At 38.3% G+C, this 25,479-nt stretch overlaps 1 protein-coding gene across 6 annotated transcripts in view; it reads right to left on the minus strand.

Moving 5' to 3' along the window:
• Nucleotides 1–452: 452 nt before the first annotated feature.
• Nucleotides 453–25,479, minus strand: part of LOC136858677 (serine/threonine-protein kinase Doa) — a 283,440-nt gene continuing 258,413 nt past the window's right edge. For all 6 annotated transcript variants that reach the window (XM_068225660.1, XM_068225659.1, XM_068225662.1 and 3 more), the window contains one exon: nt 453–1,215. In XM_068225660.1, the coding sequence (XP_068081761.1) occupies nt 1,163–1,215 (53 nt within the window). In that variant the 3' untranslated portion in view covers nt 453–1,162. The remainder of the gene's footprint in view (nt 1,216–25,479) is intronic.

Here is a 25,479-nt window from a genome sequence, read left to right on the forward strand (position 1 = left end):
TAAAATACAAATTTGACAAGTTTACAGAACTGGAGTTCTTTGAATTGATTTTTTTGAAAGACTTTTGTGGTTTTTAAGAATAATTTTCTATCTATGTACTTCTTGTTTCTGTGAACATGTTTTTAGAACACTGGATAAAGCAAGGCAGTCTGACAGACAGCGAAAGTTCAATTACAATTCAAAATAAATCCAGATTTATCATTGAACAGCATTCTTTTTGGAAGAGATAGAACTTGTGAAATGTCTCAAAATTACAATTTCATTTTTATCTACATACACAAATACCAACAATTACATACACAAATACCAACAATTTCATAAAAAATCTTTTCATTCTAGCATGCCTCCGTAAAGCTGAAGACAGTGTATGAGCACAAATGACAATTTAAGAACTAATTTAATTTATTGATCTTTCTGTGAATGTGGATACCGAATGGGGAAAAATAACACACTTGTTTCTTAAACAGTTTTGAGACCATTTAATGGATAGTTCAATCACTATATAAAGCTTTTACTTATGTTTAAATTTGTGTACACTTACAAGAAATTAAATCCATTCAACTTACAGGTGGAACTTAAAAATACACTATTTACATAAAAATCTACAACAACATGTTAAACGAAATTTCATTGGAAATTTCACAGTACGAAACACCCCCCCCCCCCTCCCGATCAATTTGTACAGAGCAATTTTCTTCAAAATCCTAGAAAACAAAATGTTGAAGCAAAAATAGTGAATATTCATTTCTTTGTAAAGAGGTAAGATGATACTCAAACTTGTCTTGTAAAAACAACGAATGTTCATTTACAATCACTGTCCAAGCACACTATTCACATTCAAACTTTCCTTCAGTCATATGAATAACCAGAAGTGTATCTAAAAGATAGATTAAAAAAATGCACATTTTTGAAAATCAACTAAACACACTTCATCTGTTTGTACCGTTGAAGATTTTGGTTGGCGATTGCATTTCCGTACCACCAGAATAGCGCTGCAGTGGTAAAGCGAAACAGGAAAATGCACAAAAGAACGTATTTTCAATGATTTTTTCACAGAACACTTCAGCTGTCCTTGCACACTACGCCGTACAGAGTCCAATCCACCGTGGCATGCTAGTCATATTTTGTAATGGTGCCACTGGTTTGGATCCATACATGAAGATCATGACGCAGGAACTGCAGCCCTACTGTGATTCAGTCTTTGAACAGTAAAAACTGTAAAGAAAGAAAAAGTCAATTAGAAAGTTGAACAAAATAAGCTTAAAAATTATGTGCACATTTAAACACATGGAGGATACAAGTACCTTGAACATCCCCTCCACCCCCCCAAGATAAATAATACAAATACAATAGTTCAGCATAAGCATTTCCTCAGTTTCTTTAAAATATGTCCGTAAGTTCAACTTCCAGGCAAACACTTCAAGCATTAGAAGAAATTTTATGAAATTCTTGTTCTAACATAAGGTACCTACATAAGGTACATAAGGAGAAGAATTCTCTTCTTACAACAGCCTATGTTATGTTAATAATCCTTAACAAATCCTGTACCCTAACTTTGAAACTTACTAGTTCTACAGTGTTTTTCTTCTCCTCTCAATGGTTCAAAGGGTTTATAATTTAAGACTACAAATCCCAAAGGGTTAGTGAAGTGATGGAAACTTCAATCTATAAACGATAGGATCTCTCATTTTATATGAACTCAGATTACGTGTTTTTATTAATTCTAAGAGAGTTGATTAAGAAAAAATGCAACTGATAGCAATTTCAATCATGCTGTGTGTGGTAATGTGACTTTGTGCACACACCACTTTGACATTGCAGCGTCATGTTGCATGTGATTCCCAGAGAATGTGTAAGACTAGTAAGCTCTCCATCGCCAACATTATGGGGGAAAATATGCAGTAGAGATCAAAATACTTTCCAGACTTTAAAGCAGATAAAACACCTATAGCACTGGAGAAAAAGTTAGTAATAAAGTGGTGTGAATGTGTGAAGAGTGCACAGTTGACATAATCAAAGCTAATGGGAATTCAAAATTAAGAAATAAAGATCAAAGGGAAGAACGTTATGGAAAAGCAACGAGAATGTCGACATCTAATAAAATAATGCAGAATGGGACACCAATTATGGTGAATTGGGGAAGTATGTTGGTCGAATGGATTGACCAAGAAAGAACAAAAATAATAATCCTGTTCCGTTATCCACACTGAAGGGGGGAGGGGGAGGCATTTTCTTCAGGAATAGAGAGTAGGAACTGAAGTGCACTTGAAATTCTTGAAATATTAAAATCAAAGAGGTACTTCATTTATAAAATATAAGCACTGTAATTTTGCAAAATATACATAACCCTCTTATCTTTGCTCAGTACTTCACGACATAGCACATCATCTCTCCAGCCACTTCACTAATAAAAAAGTCCATTTTTTTATTTCCATATTTAAATAATTAATATTTCCTTTTGTCATGTATAAGGCTTTCTATACCAAAGTAACCCCTAGCCCCATCTCGCCTACTGTGTACGCGATTTTGCAAAATCTATTAATTACATGAAATCAACTTCATGGTGCATATCGCACTTTAACAGATTCACAACTAAACATTTTTAAAAAATATCCACCTTGTCGATACATTAGTTGCATAAGGCAACTTATTAGTTAATAGTGGTACACGTTTCATATTTTTGTAAAATCTTCAGCCACTTAATAATACTGTTTAGATAAAAAAATGAATACATCAAACTTCACAATGCCTTGAGAGAAAATGTCCTTAAAAATTGCACAAGAAGATCAAATGAAACATTAAAAACAAAATACTCATGAAAAAATATATAAACTCTTTTCACAATGGAAAGCTTTGTAATCTAGTGGTTGTCAAGGAAACACTTGTACAATAGTCCATAGAGATTATGTCCTGATGAATATAAACTTACATGCTTTGAGTGCAAGAATACATACTTAGGACAATTCGGCTGCAATTTTAAAATAAGATATTTAGAACATGTAAATGCTGAAAAGCATAGAAGATTCTCACCTATGGGAGCACACATGACTGCCACAGGTCATAATTTTACCAGCATAGAAAAAAAGACCTCACCATCATAAATAAATTAAAAAGGGGCAGCTTAATGAACACACATGAAGGTCTATACAATTATCTAGACCAACTTGTTAAGAAAAATGATAACCTTAATGAGGCTATAGAGTATAAGAATCCGTTTAGATGATCAAATTCTGGTGTATGTGAAAATACTGGAAAAATATTACGAATAAAGAATCGAGATATGTCCACCTCCAGATAGAACTACGGCGTGTTCCTCCCCCTTTGAAGCAGAAGGTAACAAGGAAGTTAATGGCACCATTGTCCGGTCCCAAGTCCGGAATGAGAAAGGAGGAGGGTTAGCTGGTCTGGCACCCAGATGTAAAACTGCAAATGCTGAGTGCTGGGGGGAAGTAAATAACCTGCCTCCCTCAAGGGGCGAACAGCTCCGGGCGGATGAGCTCCCTTAGGTGGGGTGATAAGTCCCCTCAGAGTGGGGGAAATGACACTGGAATCAATCACATGAAGACCCAACAGTAAACACACTGAGGAGGAACCTCTCGCTTCGGTTCCCAACGGTTGTAGAGGTGAATGAGGTCATGCCAGACAGACTGTGAAATTTGGGATTCCAGAATGCCTCACAATATAGAGAATTGCTTCATCAGACACTGTCGGAAACAATTCTTAAAGTTTAAAGAGACAATGATATCATTGTGTCAAGTTCAAATATCTGCACGGTTGTGCAGGGTAGATACAAAAGTGCATTGTTGGGACGCAAACATGCGGGGAACGTTACGTTCCAGCTGTTGATGAGTTGCTATTGAATTAACAGGTTGAAACCAGTATTGTGTTGTAATATAATTTAAATTATTAGACACTTTGTATAATAAAGCACTGATTAGGTGGAAAACTCTCATCCTTCATACTTGTGTGGTCTAACTATCAATACGGACAATGAAGCTGATAGATTATAGTAACACTATTTGGGATGCTTGCAAAGAAATGATGGGTTATAACAACAAGAAACATCAAGATTGGTTTGATGAAAATGAAGAAGAGATTGAAGGATTGATATCAGAGAAGAGAAAGCCTTGCAAGCATGGTGAATTACTAAAAAATGTATAATTTTTAATTATAAATAGGCTTAAGAATAATCAAAACATATTATTAAACTCTTCAACAAACTTTTTGAGAAAAGAATATTCATCAGGACATATTCTCTATGGACTACTGTACTAGTGTTTCCTTGACAACCGCTAGATTACAAAGCTTTCAATTGTAAAACGAGTTAATATATTTTTTCATGAGTATTTTGTTTTAATGTCGTAATTTGATCTTGTGCTTTTAAAGACATTTTCTCACAAGGCATTGTAAACTTTGCTGATTTATTAATTTTTTCAACAGTGTTGTTATGTGGTTGAAAAATACGAAACAAGTACCACTATTAAGTAATAACTTGCCTTAAGCAACTAATGTATCGACAAAGTGGATAATAAAAAATATTTAGTTGAAATAAATCAATTGTATAAAGCTAGGGACAACTGTAATGGCAATTCAAAAAGAAACACAGAAGACAACCTTATGCAATTCCTGGAAGTGACTGCAGGAAGTAGAAAAAGAAGAAACCAGCACTACTTGAGAATCAGTAACAGAACATGTTAACTGATCTTTGCCAGAAATGTCGCTGATTTTACATCCAATTACAGTACTTTTATGGTTTCTGGAGATGCTGAGTTTGCCTATGTGTGCATCTTGAAATACCACAGGACTGAACCCGCCAACTGTGGGTCAGGAAGGTAAAACTCTCAGACCGATTCTCTGCCAGAGCATCCAAATTCGGAACACATCAGGAAAGAGAAGTATGACATTATTACTGTTTACATATTTCACTCACAACTTTCATGGTTTGTGAACATGCAGAGGCACCAGAAAAGAATAAAAGCTGATAAAGTACAGAGGGCGATCGTTTTACAGGGGAAAAAAAAGACAATCATCCCCTTTTAATTCTCATCATAGGAGACAAAGAAAGGGACACATTCTGAAGAACAATTCTGACTACAAAAAGGGAACAACCCCTCTGCCCTCTCAAATTATAAAAATGAAGGCAGAACGTGTATAATTAACTAAATAAATTTATACGGTATGACAAATATTGACCTGGCTGATTAAATTTGCTTCTTTGAAACAATAATTGCCTAAGGGAAACTGGATAAGAGATATGAAAGCAAGGAATGGAACAAAATATTTTTAAAAAGTCTACCAAGTCAGAAACTCCAACTTGACAGGAGAGGATAAGTGAAGAAAAAACAATGTTATGTTGCTAACAGAGGTACAGTAGAATTCCATTAGTCCAGCATCCAACAGTCCGGAACGCCCGATGGTCCGGCACCATTCCAGGATTTTTTATGTTACTTTTTTAAAAGTTTGTGACAGTTAAAGCGCACGAAACACCCGGAAGTGTCCACTACATGTCTGCTATTGTTAGACACAATCAGCATTGTTGACTGTCACCACACACAGGTTCAGTTCATTGTTTTGATTGCGAGCACTTTTCGCAACAGTATTTTTTCTTGCGATCTAGGATCCGTATTACTGCAAGACAATGTTCTCGAAACCGAAACCTTAAAGTTCCAAATCAGGAGGAAAACGTAAGCACGTAACTCTGACCATCAACCAACTGTAAATCATCAACCGCCTGAAGAAACGTGAGAATAAAAATATTTTGTTGAGCCATTTTGTTCAACAATTAAAAAAAAACTAATTAAATTTGCTTCTCAATTGGTAACAAACGAAAAATCGGCTTCCAGACAAACAGTAAAAAAACTGGAACAATTAGCTTATTGTACAAATGGTTCAGCGCAGTACGCTCCGAAGGAAAGCCGGTAACGGGGGCCAGCGTTTATTGAAATAGCAAAGAAATTTGGACAAGACTTAGATGTTGCAGAAAGTTAATGCAATTTTTTATTTTTCTGATGGTTTGCTCATAAACCAAGTTTCAGCATGGAATTCAAAGACTTGATGTAACCGGAGAGGCACTTTCAGCAAACCAAGAACTGACAATCACTATAGATTTTAATACTTTTTTGCTTTTAATTAATTCAGTTAGATTCTATGTAGAAGAGTGGAATGCCAAAATCAGAACTTAAAAAAAAAAAAAATCTCCATTAGTCTGTGAGATAATTTGGATTTGACCAATGGTTCAGTCCTTCATCTTTGTACTAACCTTCATAACAGCTTTATAGAAAAATTATAATGTGAATGGGGTACTGTAGGTATCACCCATATTCTTTTGGTCATTTACAATGTCATATCAATTTTTGGTTTGTAAATACCACTTCATTTCCTAACAGCGGAGACACCGAGGTGCCAACATTTAGTCCCGCAGGAGTTCTTTTACATGTCAGTGAATCTACCGACACGAGGCTTGCATATTAGAGCACCTTCAAATACCACCGGACTGAGCCAGGATCGAACCTGCCATGTTAGGGTCAGAAGGCCAGCGCCTCAAACGTCTGAGCCACTCAGCCCGGCAACTACTTTAGGAAGAGAGAAGATAAGTTATACCATCTTATGTAGTGAAGGCAATATGAGAACAATATCCTCAAGAAGGAAGTACATACGTAGGATTCCAGGCTGCTCTAGGGGCCAGAACCGGAATACCTTGATAAATAATTAATTTTGAAGTATAATTAGAATATTTCAAATTATTCATAATATATGTAGATGCACACTTGGCAACAGGAACAGGTGTTATTCCCCTCATATTAAGCACCGGCACAGAATTTTTTAAATACCCGTTTATATTGTGCCCTAGGAATTCGGTTTTTTATTTAATCGATAGTTCATAGTCCTGCTTTACGAAATGTGCAGAGTAACTAAGGTTAGGTTGAAGGAAGAATCCCACCATCCAATACTTATTTGCTTTTTGTTGCTATTCTATGTAATCATAAAACATATTCCAGCATAAAATCTAGTTAAATGATTAAGTAAACATTTTGTTCCTAATTTGGAACTGCTTCAGCTAAAAAAAAAAAAAAAAGTGTAAAGAAACAAAAATTGGCATATACGAAATAAACACTTATGATAACGATGAGAACAGAGCGAGTTGGCCGTGCGGTTAGGGGCGAGCAGCTGTGAGCTTACATCCGGGAGGTAGTGAGTTCGAATCCCACTGTTGGCAGCCCTGAATATGGTTTTCTGTAGTTTCCCATTTTCACACCAGCTGTACCTCAATTACGGCCACGGCCACTTCCTTCCCAATACCACAAAGTATTAATGCCCATCCAGCAATTCTATAGCTTTATATTCCCATGCTCTTAATGGTTTACCTTCTTTTGTGGGCTCCACTGTTGACCTTTTCCTTTCTAACTTTGAGTATTTTATTACATAGTAGTCTCCTTTTTTGAAGATGGGCATTATTTGCTTTTGCCACCTGTCTGAGATATGTTTCTCTTACCCGTGTGAACACTAGTATCCATTACAATCCCCTAGGTCTCATTGCAACTATCATTTCCCCTAAACAAAACACCAAACCTATGGCACAACAGCCCCAAAGGGCCAAGTCCTACCAAGCGACCATTGCTCAAACCGAAGGCCTATAAATTACGAGGTGGTCGATATGACAGGTCCTTTATTACACGTGATAAAATTATTTTTGGATCCGTATTGAATAGGTGGGTAAACAATAAAAATAAATTAGTTTCATTTAATGACGAGTCCTCTCAACTGTTCTTGGCTTTCTAGACCAGAGCTGCCATCTCACTGTCAGATGGCTACTCAATTGTAAATACGTAGGTTGAGTGAACCTCAAACCAGCCCTCGGATCCAGGTAAAAATACCTGAACTGATCAGGAATCGAACCCGGGATCTCTGGGTAAGAGGCAGGCATGCTACACCATGGGGCCGGCCTGTATCATTTCTCTTGGAAATCTATTCCTAGCCACCAGTTTGGACCTTATTTATTTTTCAACTACCAGTTCCAATTCTACTATAGCATTGTCTGTTGCAACTTCGACCAGTGTGATAGGCTTTATTTTATTATGTTGTCTTATGTTATGTTAGCAAGAATAGGGGGCGAATGTTGTTGAAATGTTATCTTTTTTCTCTTTGCATCAAGACTGTTCAGTTGTATAGAAATTCATTCGGCCATATAACAAACTATAATAACACGTTTTAATATTGCATTTTATAGAAACTTTTAGGTCAATATATATAATTTTGAAGAATGTTCAGATCATTTTAATATATTTCTTTTTTTAAATATATGATAAAACTCCACAAGTGACAACATTAAAAATTATACTTACTTTTTTTTTTTTTACATATGGTTAAATTTACTAAATATCTTTCATGACAACCAAACTGATGTCAGTTTTTGGTGACTATGAAGGGGAACGAAAGGATTTATACCTGTGTCTTGTGTTTCTCGAGTATATGCAAAAACACAATATGGAATGCACCAGCCATCGCCCCCGTCCCTACAGCCAGTCATTCACCCCAGCGTATCTCAGTCAAGAATAGATGGAAACAAGATAAGGGATTGGAAACAACAGTTATTTAACTTTCCGCTTCAGTACATAATTATCCTCCCAAGGAATTCTGTACAAGAGAAATGCCAAAAGTGAAACAATCACAAAGTGGGTGTTTTTTCAATTTGGTTTGTGTCATACCGACACAGATAGGTCTTATGGCAACCCTGGGATAATAATGGGAAGGAAGTGACTGTTGCATTAATGTAGATACAGCCCCAGGATTTTCCTAGTGTGAAAATCGGTAAGCACAGAAAACCATCTTCAGAGCTGTAGACAGTTCGAACCCACTATCTCCCAAATGCAAGTTCATAGCTACATGACCCAAACCACGCAGCCTTTTGCTCGGTATCGGAAAGTGTATTTTTAATTCAGTTTGTAAACTAAAAGACTTGTTTGCTACAGATAGGCAAGTTTATTTTGTAAATTGCGCAGTGTTAAAGTGAGTGCGGAAAGTTAGTTTGTTGTTACAGCTTTCAAATGTTTTTTTCTGTCAACTGTGCCTTTGACCGATAATGCAATAGACTACTTCATTACATGTATGCCGAATATTACACCTATTATTTTTAGAAATCTTCTCACAGTACACTCAATCAAACTCGGTAAATCCCATTTCTTTACAAAATACTATATACTTTTACAGCCATTATTACTATTAAAATGACTCGCAAATCTCTTTCAGCAAATATTAAGACAGCCTAACATATTTACATCCTGAGATCAAGTCTTCTGCAATATTGACATTTGATTTTGAATGTTCAGTTGTTTCTTGGAAACTCTGCTTCTTCGACCATGGTCTACATCTTCTGCAGATGTGCAGGAAAATTTAAAATTGTAGGCACTGCATTACCTAAGAGATGTCACCTCTCATTTGCAACATACATGCATAGAGGGTGGATGAGGTATAACTAGACATCCGCGAACACATGATGCCCTAGGCCAGCAAGAGCTGAAATCCGCACAAATCGCATAATAAAATGCGTGTAGTTTAGCGGGAAAAGATGTTTTCAATATATTTAGAGATCTCTAGCAGGCTAACCGGATGTCCTATAGGCTTTAAGTGTGCGGTATGCTGTGCTTTATAACAATACGAAGAAATTAGGTCCGGGGTGTTTCTGCATACAGCAAGTGGTTCTCCCAAAAATCGATGATAATTAAATCACTCTGTGGGAGAACATTCAACATACGCAGTTCGGCAACAGCACTAGAAGTGTCGTGTGCCAGCTCGGAGCTCTGCTGTTCCTAGCAGCGGGGATGTGGTTAAATGGGTTCCCACCCTCCCCTTCACCTGAATAACAGCCGTCCAGAGGCGAATTATAACTCGTACTAGTTTTATGCAAGTTACGTTTATTATAATTATTACTGAACGATGCCTGTGCATGAAAACCATGAGTATCTTGATAAGCTGGTAGTGTATGGTGAGGCACAACAGAACCCGCGTCGCGCTACATGAATCTATAGGAAAAGGTTTCCCAACAGACGGGTGCTGAATCCACCTATGATACTTCTTGTAGTATGTGTTTGTGATGCTGGTTGTGTTACATCAAGCTATGAAAATAGAGGGCCAGAACAGCCACGTGCAATCTTTGACACGGAAGAAGTGCCTGGCAATGGTAGACTATCCCAGACGCAGTACGTGTAGTAAAACACATGCTGTTGGACAGTACGTAGGACACTGCATGAAGAGCAAACGCACCCTTACCAAATTCAAGGGGTGCAGTGTTTCACCAGCTGATTACCAACCAAGAGTGGATTACTACCGCTGGTTAATTTGTCAAGCACGTAATCCAGAGATTCAGCCAAGCACAAAGTGGCTTACATGAGGTGGTGCACCATTGTGTAAAAACCACATCGTTCTGCATAGTGTATTAGTGACAGATGAGGCAATTTTCATATGACAAGGAGTGTTTAATATGCACAACACTCACTCATGGGCTATGGAACATCCCCACACAGTACATCAAGGCAACTTCCAGCACCGGTTCTCAATATCTAGATGGGTGTAGTAAGAGGCCTGTTACCTTAACCAATCATCTTACCTGCACATTTAATCAGTGTCGCTTACCTGGAGTCCTTCACGGGTTCGTTACTGGAGCTTTTCGAGAATGCGCCGCTTGAACTACAAAGAACCATGAGGCTTTTACACGATGGTGCACCAGCCCATGTAAACCACTTAGAGCGCGATCATTCGGATCAGTCATTTCCCCATAGGTGGATTCGATATAGACCCATCAATACCGCCGTCCTCCAGATATCCAGACCTTAATCCAGTGGATTTTTATGTTTGAGGAGACAAAAAAGTATATCGAACTGATATAACCACTTAGGATGAACCTCGAGAATGTATTTTTCAAACAGCAGAGGATATTTGGCACAACCCTGGTGCCTTGGTTTGAATGCCTCACAAATGGATTTGGGGAAGTGAAACTTGCATACAAGTGCAGGGTGATCACTTCGAACAATCGCTATTTGTTTCATTTTGGTATGTCACATGTTATGCCATAGCACTACATTTCTGCAGAGTATTGACTTGGGAGTACAGTACAGTCTCAATGCAGTATTTCAAGTGTCCATAGTTCGATATTTCCATAAATCCGAGCAGAAAAAGAAAGAAAAATGAAGTAACAGTAACAAAAATGATTCAATACGGGTTTACTGCCGACTCATCCCAAAGAGGCTTTTCCTGGTTCTGGTCTTACACATACTACTATGTAGTCAACTCAAGAGATGTTGCAACGTGTGATGTATGAGGGCTATGCCGAAAGTTTTTAGCAGTGTGTGAGAAAAAAAATTTATTTGCGAAACAACAATCACAACTTTTCAAAATACTCTCCATTAGCACGCATACATTTTCCATTCTCTGAAACCACTTAGAAAACTGAAAGTCCAAGCTTCTTTCAGGATGTCACTTAGTGCACTCTCGTACGCTGCAATGGCCTCTTCATCTGATAAAAACCGCTGCCCACGTACTTTTTCCTTGGTCTTAGGGAACAGAAAGAAGTCACATGGGGCCAGGTCAGGTGAACAGGGGGGATGAGGTAACACTTGCACTTTTTCCCTTTCCAAAAAGTCCATTGTTCTGGCAGCCCTGTGTGCAGATGCACTGTCGTGATGCAGCAGAAGGTGCCCACTCTTGGACTTTGGGTGCTATGAACTCCAAGTGGCGAGGACTTTGGGAAGACAGTCATTCACATACCATTCAGCATTGACTGTACGACGTGTGTCCAAGGTCACAGAGGTGATTTTCGTATTTAAAAAAAAAAAGTCGCCACCATCATCTTTCCGGAGCTCCGACTTTGTTGAACTTTTGTGGTGGGATCCTCCCCTGGAAAGCACAGAAGACTGACTCTTCGTTTCAGGGTCATAATGGTAGACCCATGTTTCATCACCTGTGACGATATTGTAGGTGTCTTCGGACTGCCCTCCACTGAATTTTTCTAGCATGAAATGACCAGTCCACTCTCTCCTCCTTTTGGCATTCTGTCAGGGAATGTGGCACCCAACGGGCACACCTCCTGGTTAAGGTCTCAATAATCGTGAATGGTCTGAGCTGCTCTTGACCCAATATTTAAGATTACAACACCTGTAGATATTTAAGGTCCCTTCAATGTCGCAAAATGTAAGCTGTGGATCTGCTTTCATCATTTCCCTCACAGCATCAATGTTTTCTTGAGTCACTGCTGTTGCTGGGAAACCAGGACGAGGTTCATCTTCAATTGACTGTCGACCCCTTGAAAACTCGCGAAATCAATTTCCAACTGTGGCGCTAGAAGGGGCAGCCTCACCAAAAATGCGCAGCAAAGAAGAATGGCATTCTTCGGCACTTAATTTCTTTTTATAATCATAAAAAAAATAATTCATTCCTAGAAAATCGCGGTGCGACAGATCCATCTTGCACTGTGTCCGACTTGGCACTGCTTGTGCTTTCTTCCCTCGCTGTGGAGGAACTACCGCTAGGAGGGGTTGCGCGAGTATGTTCCAAGGTCGAAAAACATTGCTCTTTCAAATAAAAATAATCCCATTGTCCTCAGAATTACGGCCTACATGCTGCTAAAAACTTTCGGCATAATCTTCGTACACTTCATCTTTTTTCCTCCTAAACAACACATCTTTTATTACACTTTTGCTTATTTCAGCTCTTAATGACCTGTGGCATCGTGTGTTTGCGGCTGCCTAGTTATACCCCACCCACCCTGTGTATTTATCCTCAAAGTGCAAAGAACACAGACAACTGTGTCCAGTGGAATACCATAAATCCCTTTTCATGCTGACAACCCAACTTTTTGCTAGCTCCACATTTTCGTTTGATGTCTACCACGTAAATTTCTCATTTGGATGACGCTTCTTACCTGACGTACGACACACCCTCTGTTTTATTACTTCTATTTGTACAGTTGAATGATGAACACACTGAAGACATGGTCTAAGAATTCTTCAACGAATTTCTTAAAACTCTTACTACCGTACAGATTGAACAATCACAACAAAATCCTGCCATATGATGTTCATCATGGCTGCATTAACTCAAGTTGTCTCTGCTCCAAGCAAATATGTGTGTGCTTGCCACTTTATATACCTTTCTCTAGCTCGCTGGTCTAGGAGTCCTAAACCTCACTTCTTATTTTCATTCCAGCAATGTTCCACTTATGGAGATATTCACAACTACGAATTTTTGATCTGTCCGTAAAAGATAATATATTGGCATGTCAAGGGTTTCTTGAAAGTGTTCAAGGCCATGGCAGAATCAAGGTTTATTTGAGAAATTTACTCCTATATGACTAATTGTTTGCCCCATTTTCACACACTGTATTTTGTTCCCGGGAGACACCATGAAGTTCTTTACCATCAGACCTTTCTCAACATAAATTCCACGATTGTTATTTATTTTTAGACCATTTTGGTGAATTCTTGAATGGCATTACTAGTCAGCAGTAAAGCAGACACTGCATCCTTCCCAACAATGACTGCTATTGGTAAAAACTATCACAGACTACAGAACTTGGTATGGTAGAAATTAAAAACTGTAACCGACAGCAAAATAGCTACCAGAAAATACTCTGACCTTACCGCCCAAGGTAAAAGAAAGGGTAAGGCTAAGGAAATGCCGGGACAGATAAAAATCAAATGTGAAGGAGAGGTCTCAGGTGGGAAGGTGGTGGTGGTGATTATTGTTTTAAGAGGAAGTACAACTGGGCAACCATCCTCTATGCAACACTAATCAGAGCAAAAAATGGAAGGGATCCGACACTTCGAAAAATGAAGATATCGGCCAAAGGAAGACAAGGGCCACAAAGGGCGTGAAAATGAATGACTCCCTAGCCCTCGCAAACCTAATAGCGTCGGGGTCGGAAAAGAACAAGAGTTGACCAAGGGAGGTCGGAAAGGATAGATGAAAGTGAGGAACCTGGCACAAGTAAGTGGAAGCAATGCCAGAACTCAGATGAGGGCCCAGTGGTCGCCAACCCACGCTCCAAAGTTCAGAGTCCCTGAGGCCCCTTTTAGTCGCCTCTTACGACAGGCAGGGGATAGCATGGGTGTTATTCTACCGCCCCCACCCACAGGGGATTCAGGTGGAAAGATGGCCGGAAACAGAAGATATATAAAGACAGGAGATGGTGAGTGCTTGTACAACACTCATTCAAGACGGGGTCAACAGTGAGGTTAAACAATGCGTCAACTAAAGTGAACCCTGTATTATATCTTTAGCCAGCATAATCAATTTAGTTAGGAGCCCTTTAGATCGAATTTCTGCGACATTACCTATTTCGAGATTGGTCACTAAATTTACAAGTTTACTTGGAATTGGCAGCAATATCAAAGTTCTTTTCAAGCGATTGTGACTAACGTTGTCGAAAACTTTACTAGTCAATCAATCAATCAATCAATCAATCAATCAATCAATCACCAATGATCTGCATTTAGGGCAGTTACCCAGGTGGCAGATTCCCTATCTGTTTTTTACCTAGTGCTTTCTTAAATAATTGCAATGAATTTGGAAATTTATTGAACATCTCTCTTGGTAAATTATTCCAATCCCTAACTCTTCATCCTCTAAACAAATCTTTTCCCCAATTTGTCCTTTTGAATTCAAATTTTATTATATTATGATATTTCCTACTTTTGAAAACACCACTCAAACTTATTCATCTACAACTGTCATTCTACGGCATCTCTTGACAGTAGCAGGTATTGTCCGTATTGAAGATCTAATTGTGATACAAATTTTGTTAATTACCACCTACTCAGTACAATAAAAACATAATAAAAACTTACATATTTATTAAGTGGTTGATAATATGGTACATGTTTCGCTCCTTTTTCGTGAGCATCATCAGCCAATTATTAATTACTTAAGGTTATATAAGATCATGAATCTATTCTATTGGATTAGGGTTATGCTTGTAAACCTGATTGACAAATCTTATATTTTACAAGTCATATAACAATAAAATTATGTCTTTAAGTTAAACCATATTTGTCTGATTGTTTAATTGAATATTGTTCATGAACAAACTTGTTAGCGAGTAAACACTTTCTAATGTGATGGATGTAGAATTTGAATTGTTCTCGTATGTTCCAAACTGGGCTTGTTGGTATATCTGTAATGAAAGATAAAAGATATATATTTATGGTATTGACAACATAAAATTAATGCCAATACATTTTGTGCAAATATTACTCCAGCAACATCGAGAACAAGTAAAATGTTCATAACATAGGCAATTATCAACTGTAGAAAGCTCACGAAAAAGGAGCGAAACATGTACCATATCAACAACTTAATAATAAATATGTAAGCTTTTATTATGTTTTTATTGTATTGAATAGGTGGTAATTCATACCACATAGCTGGAAAATTTATAATGTCCAATAACGGACCATTTACATTGGTATTATAAATTTACTCATTCGGGACAAGCACCGCTGGTGGCTTCAAGTCGCCTACGCAGTGGCCTCCACGGTATGCACTAGCCATGCGTCTTGGTGGGTGTGCTATTTACCAACTGATGAGCCCAACTTAGCACACTGGGGCGAAACTCTGGCAACGAGGATTGAGTTAGCTGAAAAATGTATGATGTCCAATAATTGAACATTTATATTGATATTACATAGCACATAGTCTAATAGCTCGTCTCCTTTCTCCCAAGTCTTCCCAGCGCCAACGTTGCAACAGAAAAACAAGTTCTAATCCCCTTCTTTATCTAGACTTCTTGTTGAACAGAATCTAGTAATACAAGTAATCTAGTGGTACATATTTCTGGTGCCTTGGTAAAATCTCTCTGGTTTGAGCTGAAGGTGACTCTTGCAGTTGCTGATCCACGACTGAATTGATCACTCGTCTAACTACAGAACATAGGTCAACCAACCTTTAGCTGCTGCTGCTTTTTTTTTTCCCCCCCCTGTCTGGTTCTGGCTTTCTTGAATACCAATGCTGCAGTGCAATATATTTCCATATACCTTCAATTCACTTTTCAGCAGCTATTACTTACATAAACAGACATAAAAAAATAAAATTAAAAAAAAACTATATAAAGGGCAGGGTCGATCATGTGAAAATGTCAGAACTTAATAGATCAGAAAGGCATAGGAGTTGCTGGCCCCTGTATTAGTCCTTAGTGTACAAAGAGTATTCAGAAGAACATCAGGAAAGGCAAAACAGAAAGACCACCACGGTAGAATGACAGGAGTGAAAGAAAAATAAAAAAAGAAATGAGAGAGAAAAGGAAACTGTAAAGTTGATGCGCACTGAATCACAATGACTAACAGCTTGGAAAAAAAAGCAGGAAATTATTCAGTCACAAAATGAAAGATGACTGGAACAAGAGAAAGAAACTTATTACACGGAAATGTAAATAGAAAGAATGAAAATGTACCACAGTATTGTAAAGGGCAAAATAAAAATACTATTGACAACAGCAGTATAAATAAAAAGCAGATGGGAGGAATATATTCATGGGTAGGGAGCGGATGTTGTTGACCTAAAAAAAACCCACACTGACTATGATCAATGAAATGTCCTTAAATGTATGGAAAAATGGTATAAAACAAGTAAAAACCGACTTCAAAATATGCAACCAAATTGAATTCAGGTGGCTGAGTAACAAAAACTTTACGAGTTAATATATCCCTATTCTATTCACTGCATAGCTCTTGTTTTTTTTGCCAAAATTATCATCTCTTAATTTACTTGGAAGTGTATGGTAATAATAATTTATTTATTTATTTATTATTATTATTATTATTTACAATTTGCTTTGTTGTACTGAAACAGGCAGGTCTCAATGGCCACTATCTTCCAAATGCAAGCTAACAGCTCCCCCAGCATTCTTCTGTACCACATTTCAAAAGCTTCTATTCTCTTTCTCACCCATAACCACATGGCCAACTCACAGGATGTAGTCCTTTGCACTGCCAAGAACCTGGGAACACTTGTACAACGGCACATTTAACGGAAAAAAACATTTGAAAGCTGTAACAATAAACTAACTTTCCGCACTCACTTTAACATTGCGCAATTTACAAAATTAACATACCTATCTGTAACAAACAAGTCTTTCCCAAATTAGTTTACAAGCTGAATTAAAAATACACTTTCTGATACCGAGCAAAAGGCTGCGTGGTTTGGGTCATGTAGCTATGAACTTGCATTTGGGAGATCGTGGGTTAGAACTGTCGGCAGCCCTGAAGATGGTTTTCTCTGCTTACCGATTTTCACACTAGGAAAATCCTGGGGCTGTATCTACATTAATGCCACAGTTGCTTCCTTCCCATTATTATCCCAGGGTTGCCATAAGACCTATCTGTGTCGGTATGACACAAACCAAATTGAAAAAACACCCACTTTGTGATGGTTTCAATTTTGGCATTTCTCTTGTACAAATTTCCCTGGGAGGATAATTATGTACTGAAGCGGAAAGTTAAATAACTGTTGTTTCCAATCCCTTATCTTGTTTCCATCTATTCTTGACTGAGATACGCTGGGGTGAATGACTGGCTGTGGGGACGGGGGCGATGGCTGGTGCATTCCATATTGTGTTTTTGCATATACTCTAGAAACACAAGACACAGGTATAAATCCTTTCGTTCCCCTTCACAGTCACCAAAAACTGACATCAGTTTGGTTGTCATGAAAGATATTTAGTAAATTTAACCATATGTAAAAAAACAAAAAAGTATAATTTTTAATGTTGTCACTTGTGGAGTTTTATCATATATTAAAAAAAGAAATGTATTAAAATGACCTGAACATTCTTCAAAATTATATATATTGACCTAAAAGTTTCTATAAAATTAAAATAATGACTGTATCCTAAATCGGCAAAACATGCAATATAAAAACGTGTTATAGTTTGTTATATGGCAGAATGAATTTCTATACAACTGAGCAAAGTCTTGAAGCAAAGAGAAAAAAGATAACATTTCAACAAAATCCGCCCCCTATTCTTGACTTTTTTTTTTGCTAGGGGCTTTACGTCGCACCGACACAGATAGGTCTTATGGCGACGAAGGGATAGAAATGGCCTAGGAGTTGCAAGGAAGCGGCCGTGGCCTTAATTAAGGTACAGCCCCAGCATTTGCTTGGTGTGAAAATGGGAAACCACGCAAAACCATCTTCAGGGCTGCCGACAGTGGGATTCGAACCCCCTATCTCCCGGATGCAAGATCACAGCCGCGCGCCTCTATGCGCACGGCCAACTCGCCCGGTTATTCTTGACTAATGAAATGTAAGACAACATAATAAAATAAAGCCTATCACGCTGGTCGAAGTTGCAACAGACAATGCTATAGTAGAATTGGAACTGGTAGTTGAAAAATAAATGAGGTCCAAACTGGTGGCTAGGATGCCTGCCTCTTACCCGGAGATCCTGGGTTCGATTCCTGATCAGTTCAGGTATTTTTACCTGGATCTCAGGGCTGGTTTGAGGTCCACTCAGCCTACGTGATTACAATTGAGGAGCTATCTGACAGTGGGATGGCAGCTCTGGTCTAGAAAGCCAAGAACAACAGTTGAGAGGACTTGTCATTAAATGAAACTAATTTATTTTTACTGTTTACCCACCTATTCAATACGGATCCAAAAATAATTTTATCACGTGTAATAAAGGACCTGTCATATCGACCACCTCGTAATTTGTAGGCCTTCGGGTTGAGCAATGGTTGCTTGGTAGGACTTGGCCCTTCGGGGCTGTTGTGCCATGGGTTGGTGTTTTGTTTAGAGGAAATGATAGTTGCAATGAGACCTAGGGGATTGTAATGGATACTAGTGCTCACACGGGTAAGAGAAACATGTCCCAGACAGGTGGCAAAAGCAAATAATGCCCATCTTCAAAAAAGGAGACTACTATGTAATAAAATACTCAAAGTTAGAAAGGAAAAGGTCAACAGTGGAGCCCACAAAAGAAGGTAAACCATTAAGAGCATGGGAATATAAAGCTGTAGAACTGCTCGATAGGCAATAATACTTTTGTACTGTCTGCTTTATTGGCCATTTTGTTATCCAATCAAGCTCCAAGCCCCCAGTAGGCTGTTTAGGATGTCTCCTATTGTAGCAGTGATTTTTGGAGATTAAGTAAACTGTGGAAATTTTAAACACCTTAATAGCAAACATAGTAACATACATGAAGCTAAATCGGCAGAATCTGGTTCCGACAAGCCAGTTGACAATGTGGCTAAACTGTAATGAGACAAGAAGTCCACTGTATAATGTCTGCCAATAACATCGCCTTAATTGCAGATTTGGCAAGGGAACTAAGTAAAATGTTGAGAGTTTTGACACCAACACTACAAGAATCAAAATTAAAACTGAACACCCTGAAAACAAAAGTATTACCAGTAGTTGTCAAGAAATCAAGTGAGATACCAACGAACATAACGATAGGTGATGAAACCGTGCAAGAAGTCTGTCAATTTTGTTACTTGGGAAGCATTATCACCTAGGACAATAGGTGCATCATCAGGAAGAGGATTGTCCTGGCTAAACAAGCCTTCATTAATAAACAGCTTCTGACAAGCAGGAACATAAACATTAAGATTAGGAAAGAACCTGTCAAAATGTTTGTGTGGAGTGTTTTGTGGTAAGGGTCTTAGCAAAACATAATATAAAACACAGAAGAAATGGAAATGTCGATATGGAGGAGGATGCTGAAAATAAGCTGGACAGAGAAAAAGTCAAACAAAAGGGCTCCCTTAAGGGGGCCAAGTACCCGTCCACCGGGTAATCTAGACGATTATTTTTTTTTTGTTTCCATTTTCCGTCGACTGATGTGTAATAAGTGTAAACTTGCATACTTCAATTTGGTTACACCCCCTTCAGCACGAAGATCCTTCACTCCTTTCATAAGTTACTACTCCACGAGTTTTTATGTCAGATTTAGGAATGTACCCTCGTTTGAAAGAGGAGTTTACATAGCTGAAGTTGGTCATACTGCCATCAAAGTTCTGTTTTGTTTTTACACAGGGAATTGGTTTGTTTTGATCTAAATTACAAGTAATTCAGGTTGAAAAATGAGAAATGTAAAGAAATTTGGTCAAAGAGACATATGGAAACCAGCGTAGGAACAAGAAAACATCTTTAATTATTTAATAAATGTGTTGGTACATATAGTGGAAATGAAAAAATTAGTAAAGTAAATCATGTTGAAAGTGAGTTTGTAAAAATGTTTGGCTCATGTCCAAAAGATTGTACAGCTACTGCTTCAAGTGCATCAAGCAGTAAACTATCATCTTCATGAACTCTTTACAGTGAATTTGGTGATAGCGTAGATGTAAATAACGTGACAACAGGTTTTCAGTTTGTAGATACTGAAATGCTGTCAGAAGCCCTGAGACAATTTGTACAGTGTAAATTTTGTTATAATGAAGGGCAAGAAATTAGCTGATGGCAAGGCTATTGGAAGATTAAATAGATTATCTGATAGTGAAATTGACAAGTTGCAGGGTTATTATAGTAAAGCCACAGGAGAAAATGTGCATAATTTAGAAACCATGAGGAAACCAGTATGGTGCACTTATTTACATAAGCTCTCAACAGACGATCAGCCTCAACATGGACTGTGCCCTACAGATTCATAGTGCCAGTATAATTCTGCTAAAAGGGCAACCTAGAAACATGGTCTGCCTGAGGCTTAGTTTAGATGTAATAAAACGTGTATATCGGGACTTGGCTCATCCAGACCACCTTAAGAGAATGTTTGCAGGGTCAAACCCAGAACCCGAATGAGTCATTTAACAATGTGATATGGACTAAAATACCCAGGTATGTGTTTGTTGGGTATAATACCCTAAAAATGGTGATACTGGAAAGTGTTCTCTCCTTTAACATAGGAAACGCTGGGAGAGTACAAGTACTTAACCATCATGGGATCGAACCAGGTCTGAACACCATCAGGCAGCTTCAGATAATGGACAACTTGTGCAGGAAATATGGTGAAAGACAAGCAGAACAGATGACAAAGGAAGCAAGAAAGAAGAGGAGAGGATCCAAGAGGAAGAATGAAGACATGGATGATTCCGAGTATGGAGCTGGGAAGTTTTAAATCACAAGTATGTTTTCTCTACTACCTAAACTTTGAAGTTGATTTTCTCTGAACAAAATTTTTTTGGTTTGGGGTTCTCATCTTGGAAAATACTAAAGATACCAGTATGAAATTTGTATCACCTTTGAAACCAACACTGTCCTCCATGTTAAACACAAATTCATTAACAACGGAAACTTTCTACATAAAAACTATGTGTGAAAAAATGGTGATTTTGTTAGCTTATCAGAAAAGAAAAAAAAAAATTAAAAAACAGTCTACCTGTTTTTTGCTAAAATCCATTTATCACGGAGGTAAAGGCTGTTGGTATAACCACACCAAATTTCACTGCTCTATCTGCAGTAGTTTGGAGGATGAGCACCCCCCAAGTTTAGCAAACTTAGCATTGCTCATATAGGGTACTTGGTCCCCTTAAGGAAGTAGATGAAACAAGGGATTCATCACCACTACAGAAAAGAGAACCAAATTTCTTGGTCACACACTACATCATTAATTCTTTACAACCGTGTTGGAAGGAAAAGTTCCGAGAAAGAAGTATCTGGACTCCGTGATGGACAGACTGAATTCCAAAAAATATGCTGACTTGAAACGCTCAGCAGAGGAGAGACAAATGTGGTTGCAGCAATAAGGCTTTGTCTTTAGGATATGATTAGATATTTGATAACTTGTTTATAGGTTGAACAATAAACAAGACCATGACAGAAGGTTGGAATAGCTTTTTGCATAATATCTGTCCGCTTACATGCCCATTAACCTCTCATGTATTCCAAAAGGTAGTGAAGCGTTTCCTAGGCAATACATTTTTTGAAACCCGTGAGGAACAATAGAACTTTTATCATGAGCAACACACAGATAGGTACGAAATATTCCCCTAATCATTGACATGACAGAATATTATCAAACAAGCAAGCAAAGTTCCTAGAATAATTACTTCCTTGGGTCATGTAATGAAAGAAACTGGGAATTTCTAGACCATAAGGAAATTCACTTGGATGCCGATTTTGGTGAAATTGTAAGTTTGAAGAGGTTTGACAAAATCTGGAACTTCTGGCATTTTAGTGACAATTCACTTACTGATTTGGACTTAATTTTGATGAGGCAGGGTCAAAGAAAGCAGCAAAAAGAAAAATAGCATGGCAATTTGGAATACGGATAAAACGGAAGAAAGTAAAAGAAAATATCGAGAAACGAGAGTAGTAAGCGAAGAAAAGGCTGGTAGGATTTACACTAGAGTTGGACAAAGAGGTGTATAGTGGTAAAAGAATGCAATATGGACTTGTAAGAAGGAAAAGAAATTCTATACAAAGCAGGTGCAAGGAAAAAAAGGGAGAGAAAACACAACGGTTACTTCGATTAACTCCTGATTGTGAGAAAAGGTGTAGATGAGATGTAAGAGGTAAAGTGTGAGGGGAAAGAATCCAAGAGTGAAATTCCAATGGAAGAGGTTGAAACTACCACCGAACGAATGAAAGTGGGAAAAGCAGCAGGATTAAATAAATTGTGTGTGGAAAAGATGAAAGCAACACGACCCATTGATCTAAAATGGCTATATGGGCTTAACCCTCAGATACTCGTGCGGGCTACAGTTGTAGCCCAGTCATATATTTTGTTGTACTACAGAGTATATTCGTTGCTAGGAATGTTGATACACTCTATAACTGCCTGTCAATGTTGCAATTAACTAGCGAGCGTGTTTCTCGCTTGACTAGGTGCGCCATTTAGGCGCCAGACGGATTAGAAGTGGTCTGGGCTACAATAGTAGCCCGCGCGAGTATTGCTGTTTCAGTACTAACAATGACCGAGCAAAGGAAACGTCACTGCACAGGCGGCCAAGCAGATGACTTTCAAATCAGTCAGTAGTTACATAAAAGTAATGATAGTGTTGTTAGCGGTGATAGTGATGATAGTTAACAGGATATACTTACACACGAAATACACCAAACTGAATCTGAGGAAGGTATAAGCAGTGAGGAAGATACCACACCTGAGTGTCCAGCAACAAATGACGATGTAGGTACAGGCAGCAATTTTATTCCGGATGGTTTACTGCGAAGGACAATTTCAAGTGGCTAATGGATCATCTATGTACTAATGAGCATACAAGAGCCCATAAATTATCGTGCACTTTCTTGGCCCTAATGGAATTGCTCGTACTGTGAAAACCGAACTGGAATATTAACTTTTTATAGATACAAAAATAAAATACAAATGATAACCACAGCGACAAATATTTCTATAGGTGAATTATGAGACAAGTTTGAACGTGATCGTGATGCAAAATTTACTGATACTACATAAATACATGTTTTGATAGTGCTAAAATTCCCTAAAATGCTCACAGAAACTCTAAGACAGTTTACTAACCTGATAGTGTTTTTATTTATTTACCAAGCAAATATGCTCTAATGTAGGTATTTGGGTATATATAAAAATAAATTTAAAAGCTGTAATTCTTTTATTTCTGTTTCCATGGTAGATTTCCCTTAGTGCGAGATGCAATTAATTTTTTCTTCAAGAGTTTTTATTTCCTCTTCTCATCGAAAGACAAGCCCACATATGGTCTTCAAACTGGGCTTAGAATATTAATATATACTACTCTTTATGATATTACCAAAGAAACCTAAAAATGGCGCGTACGAGTCATTCAGCTTGAATTTCAATTTGGGCTACATATGTAGCCAGCGCGAGTAACGCTGCGTCTATTACTAGCGCGAGTGCCTGAGGGTTAGGTGTATTTGGAAAGAAAAATCTGTACTAAGTGACTACAGTAAAGGAGGGGAACAAGATGTGCGATTATTGATGAATCGCATTTAGCTCGGACAACAAAAATATTTGATAGGGTACTAGAAAAGAGAATAAGAAAAAGGTGGAACAACAAATATAAAAAGAGCAATACTGCTTTTGAAACGGAAGATTAGCACTAGATCCTATCTTCAGTCTGAAGCAATTAATGGAAAAACATTGGGAATATGGAAGGTATATAGTGATGACATTCCTCGGTTTAGAAAAAAATGTTCCAGCAGTGTCTAGTGGGGAGGACAGTAATTTTGGAATGAAAATAGATGAAGACAAGGAAGTGGGCCGTCACCACTACTACATAAAGGTTCATGGACAAAACTGCGAATCAGACAAAGGTAAAAGATGGGGACAGGGAGTACATGTTTAGAGAGATTACTGAAAACTGAGGAGTGAAAATTAGCATGGAAAAGAGTAAGACTATTGTGTTGACTACATTTTTTTTCTAGTTGCTTTACGTTGCACCGACACAGACAGGTCTTATGGTGACGATGGGACAGGAAAGGCCTAGGAATGGGAAGGAAGCGGCTGTGACATTAATTAAGGTACAGCCCCAGCATTTGCCTGGTCTGAAAATGCGAAACCATGGAAAACCATCTTCAGGGCTGCCGACAGTGGGGTTCGAACCCACTATATCCCGGATGCGGGCTCAAAGTTTCTAGTACTTGGGAAGTGAACTGATGCAGGACAGGACATGGAGATCATGACCAACAGGGAAATTCATTCTACTAGAGTGTGAGGGGAACAAGAAAGCACTAATGAAGTGTAAAAAAGTGATGTATATAAAATGTACTACTGGGCAATGAGGTCGTCAGGAAGGAAATCAGAGTGGAAAAGTTTTACGACAGAATGGAGAGGGATAAACTTAAGATGGTTTAGACGTATTAAAAGGACAGATAAGAGGGAAGGACACCGAGGCCGATGACTGAGACCCAGATAGCTGGGAACGCAAAAGAGACCCAGACTAAGGGAGTTGAAAACTTATTGAGAATAGAGTAATTAGAAGAAACTGGATTGGAACAGTTGAGAAAAAATGGTAGTGGGAGTTAGACAAGGCAAATGGATTATGATGATGCTTCAGTGGGCTGGTAGGAAGATGACATAATAATGCAAAGCTGAGCCTACAATTCATTCACTTGAGACAGTCAGGCCCTTTGGATGAAGGGTCACCATAGTGGCCTTCGATTCAGAGAGGTCCCAAGTTCAATTCCCAGTCACGTCAAGAGTACCCATGTGCGGTCAATTCCTCTACCTCCAGGACAGGGTGTTTTCACTAGTCTAAATACTCTGCATTTACAAACAGAACACACTACACAGTAAACCACCACAGAAGTACATAATAGTGGTATATATCCCTCCACACGGGATCGGCGTCATCAAGGGCACCTGATCGTAAGAATGGGCCAAGTCTAAAGGTATGACCGCCCACGACCCCTTCAGGGCATAAGAAAAGCGGGCGAAACATTCTTTGTGAAGTAGGAATTTCTTAATACACCACAGCCAGAACAAAACATTGTACACAATCTGTAACAGCACAGATGCAGGAAGAAAAGCTTTAGTTGAACACTACTTCGAGTAGGGAA

This window comes from Anabrus simplex, chromosome 1, assembly GCF_040414725.1.
Source record: "Anabrus simplex isolate iqAnaSimp1 chromosome 1, ASM4041472v1, whole genome shotgun sequence".
Lineage (NCBI taxonomy): Eukaryota > Metazoa > Arthropoda > Insecta > Orthoptera > Tettigoniidae > Anabrus > Anabrus simplex.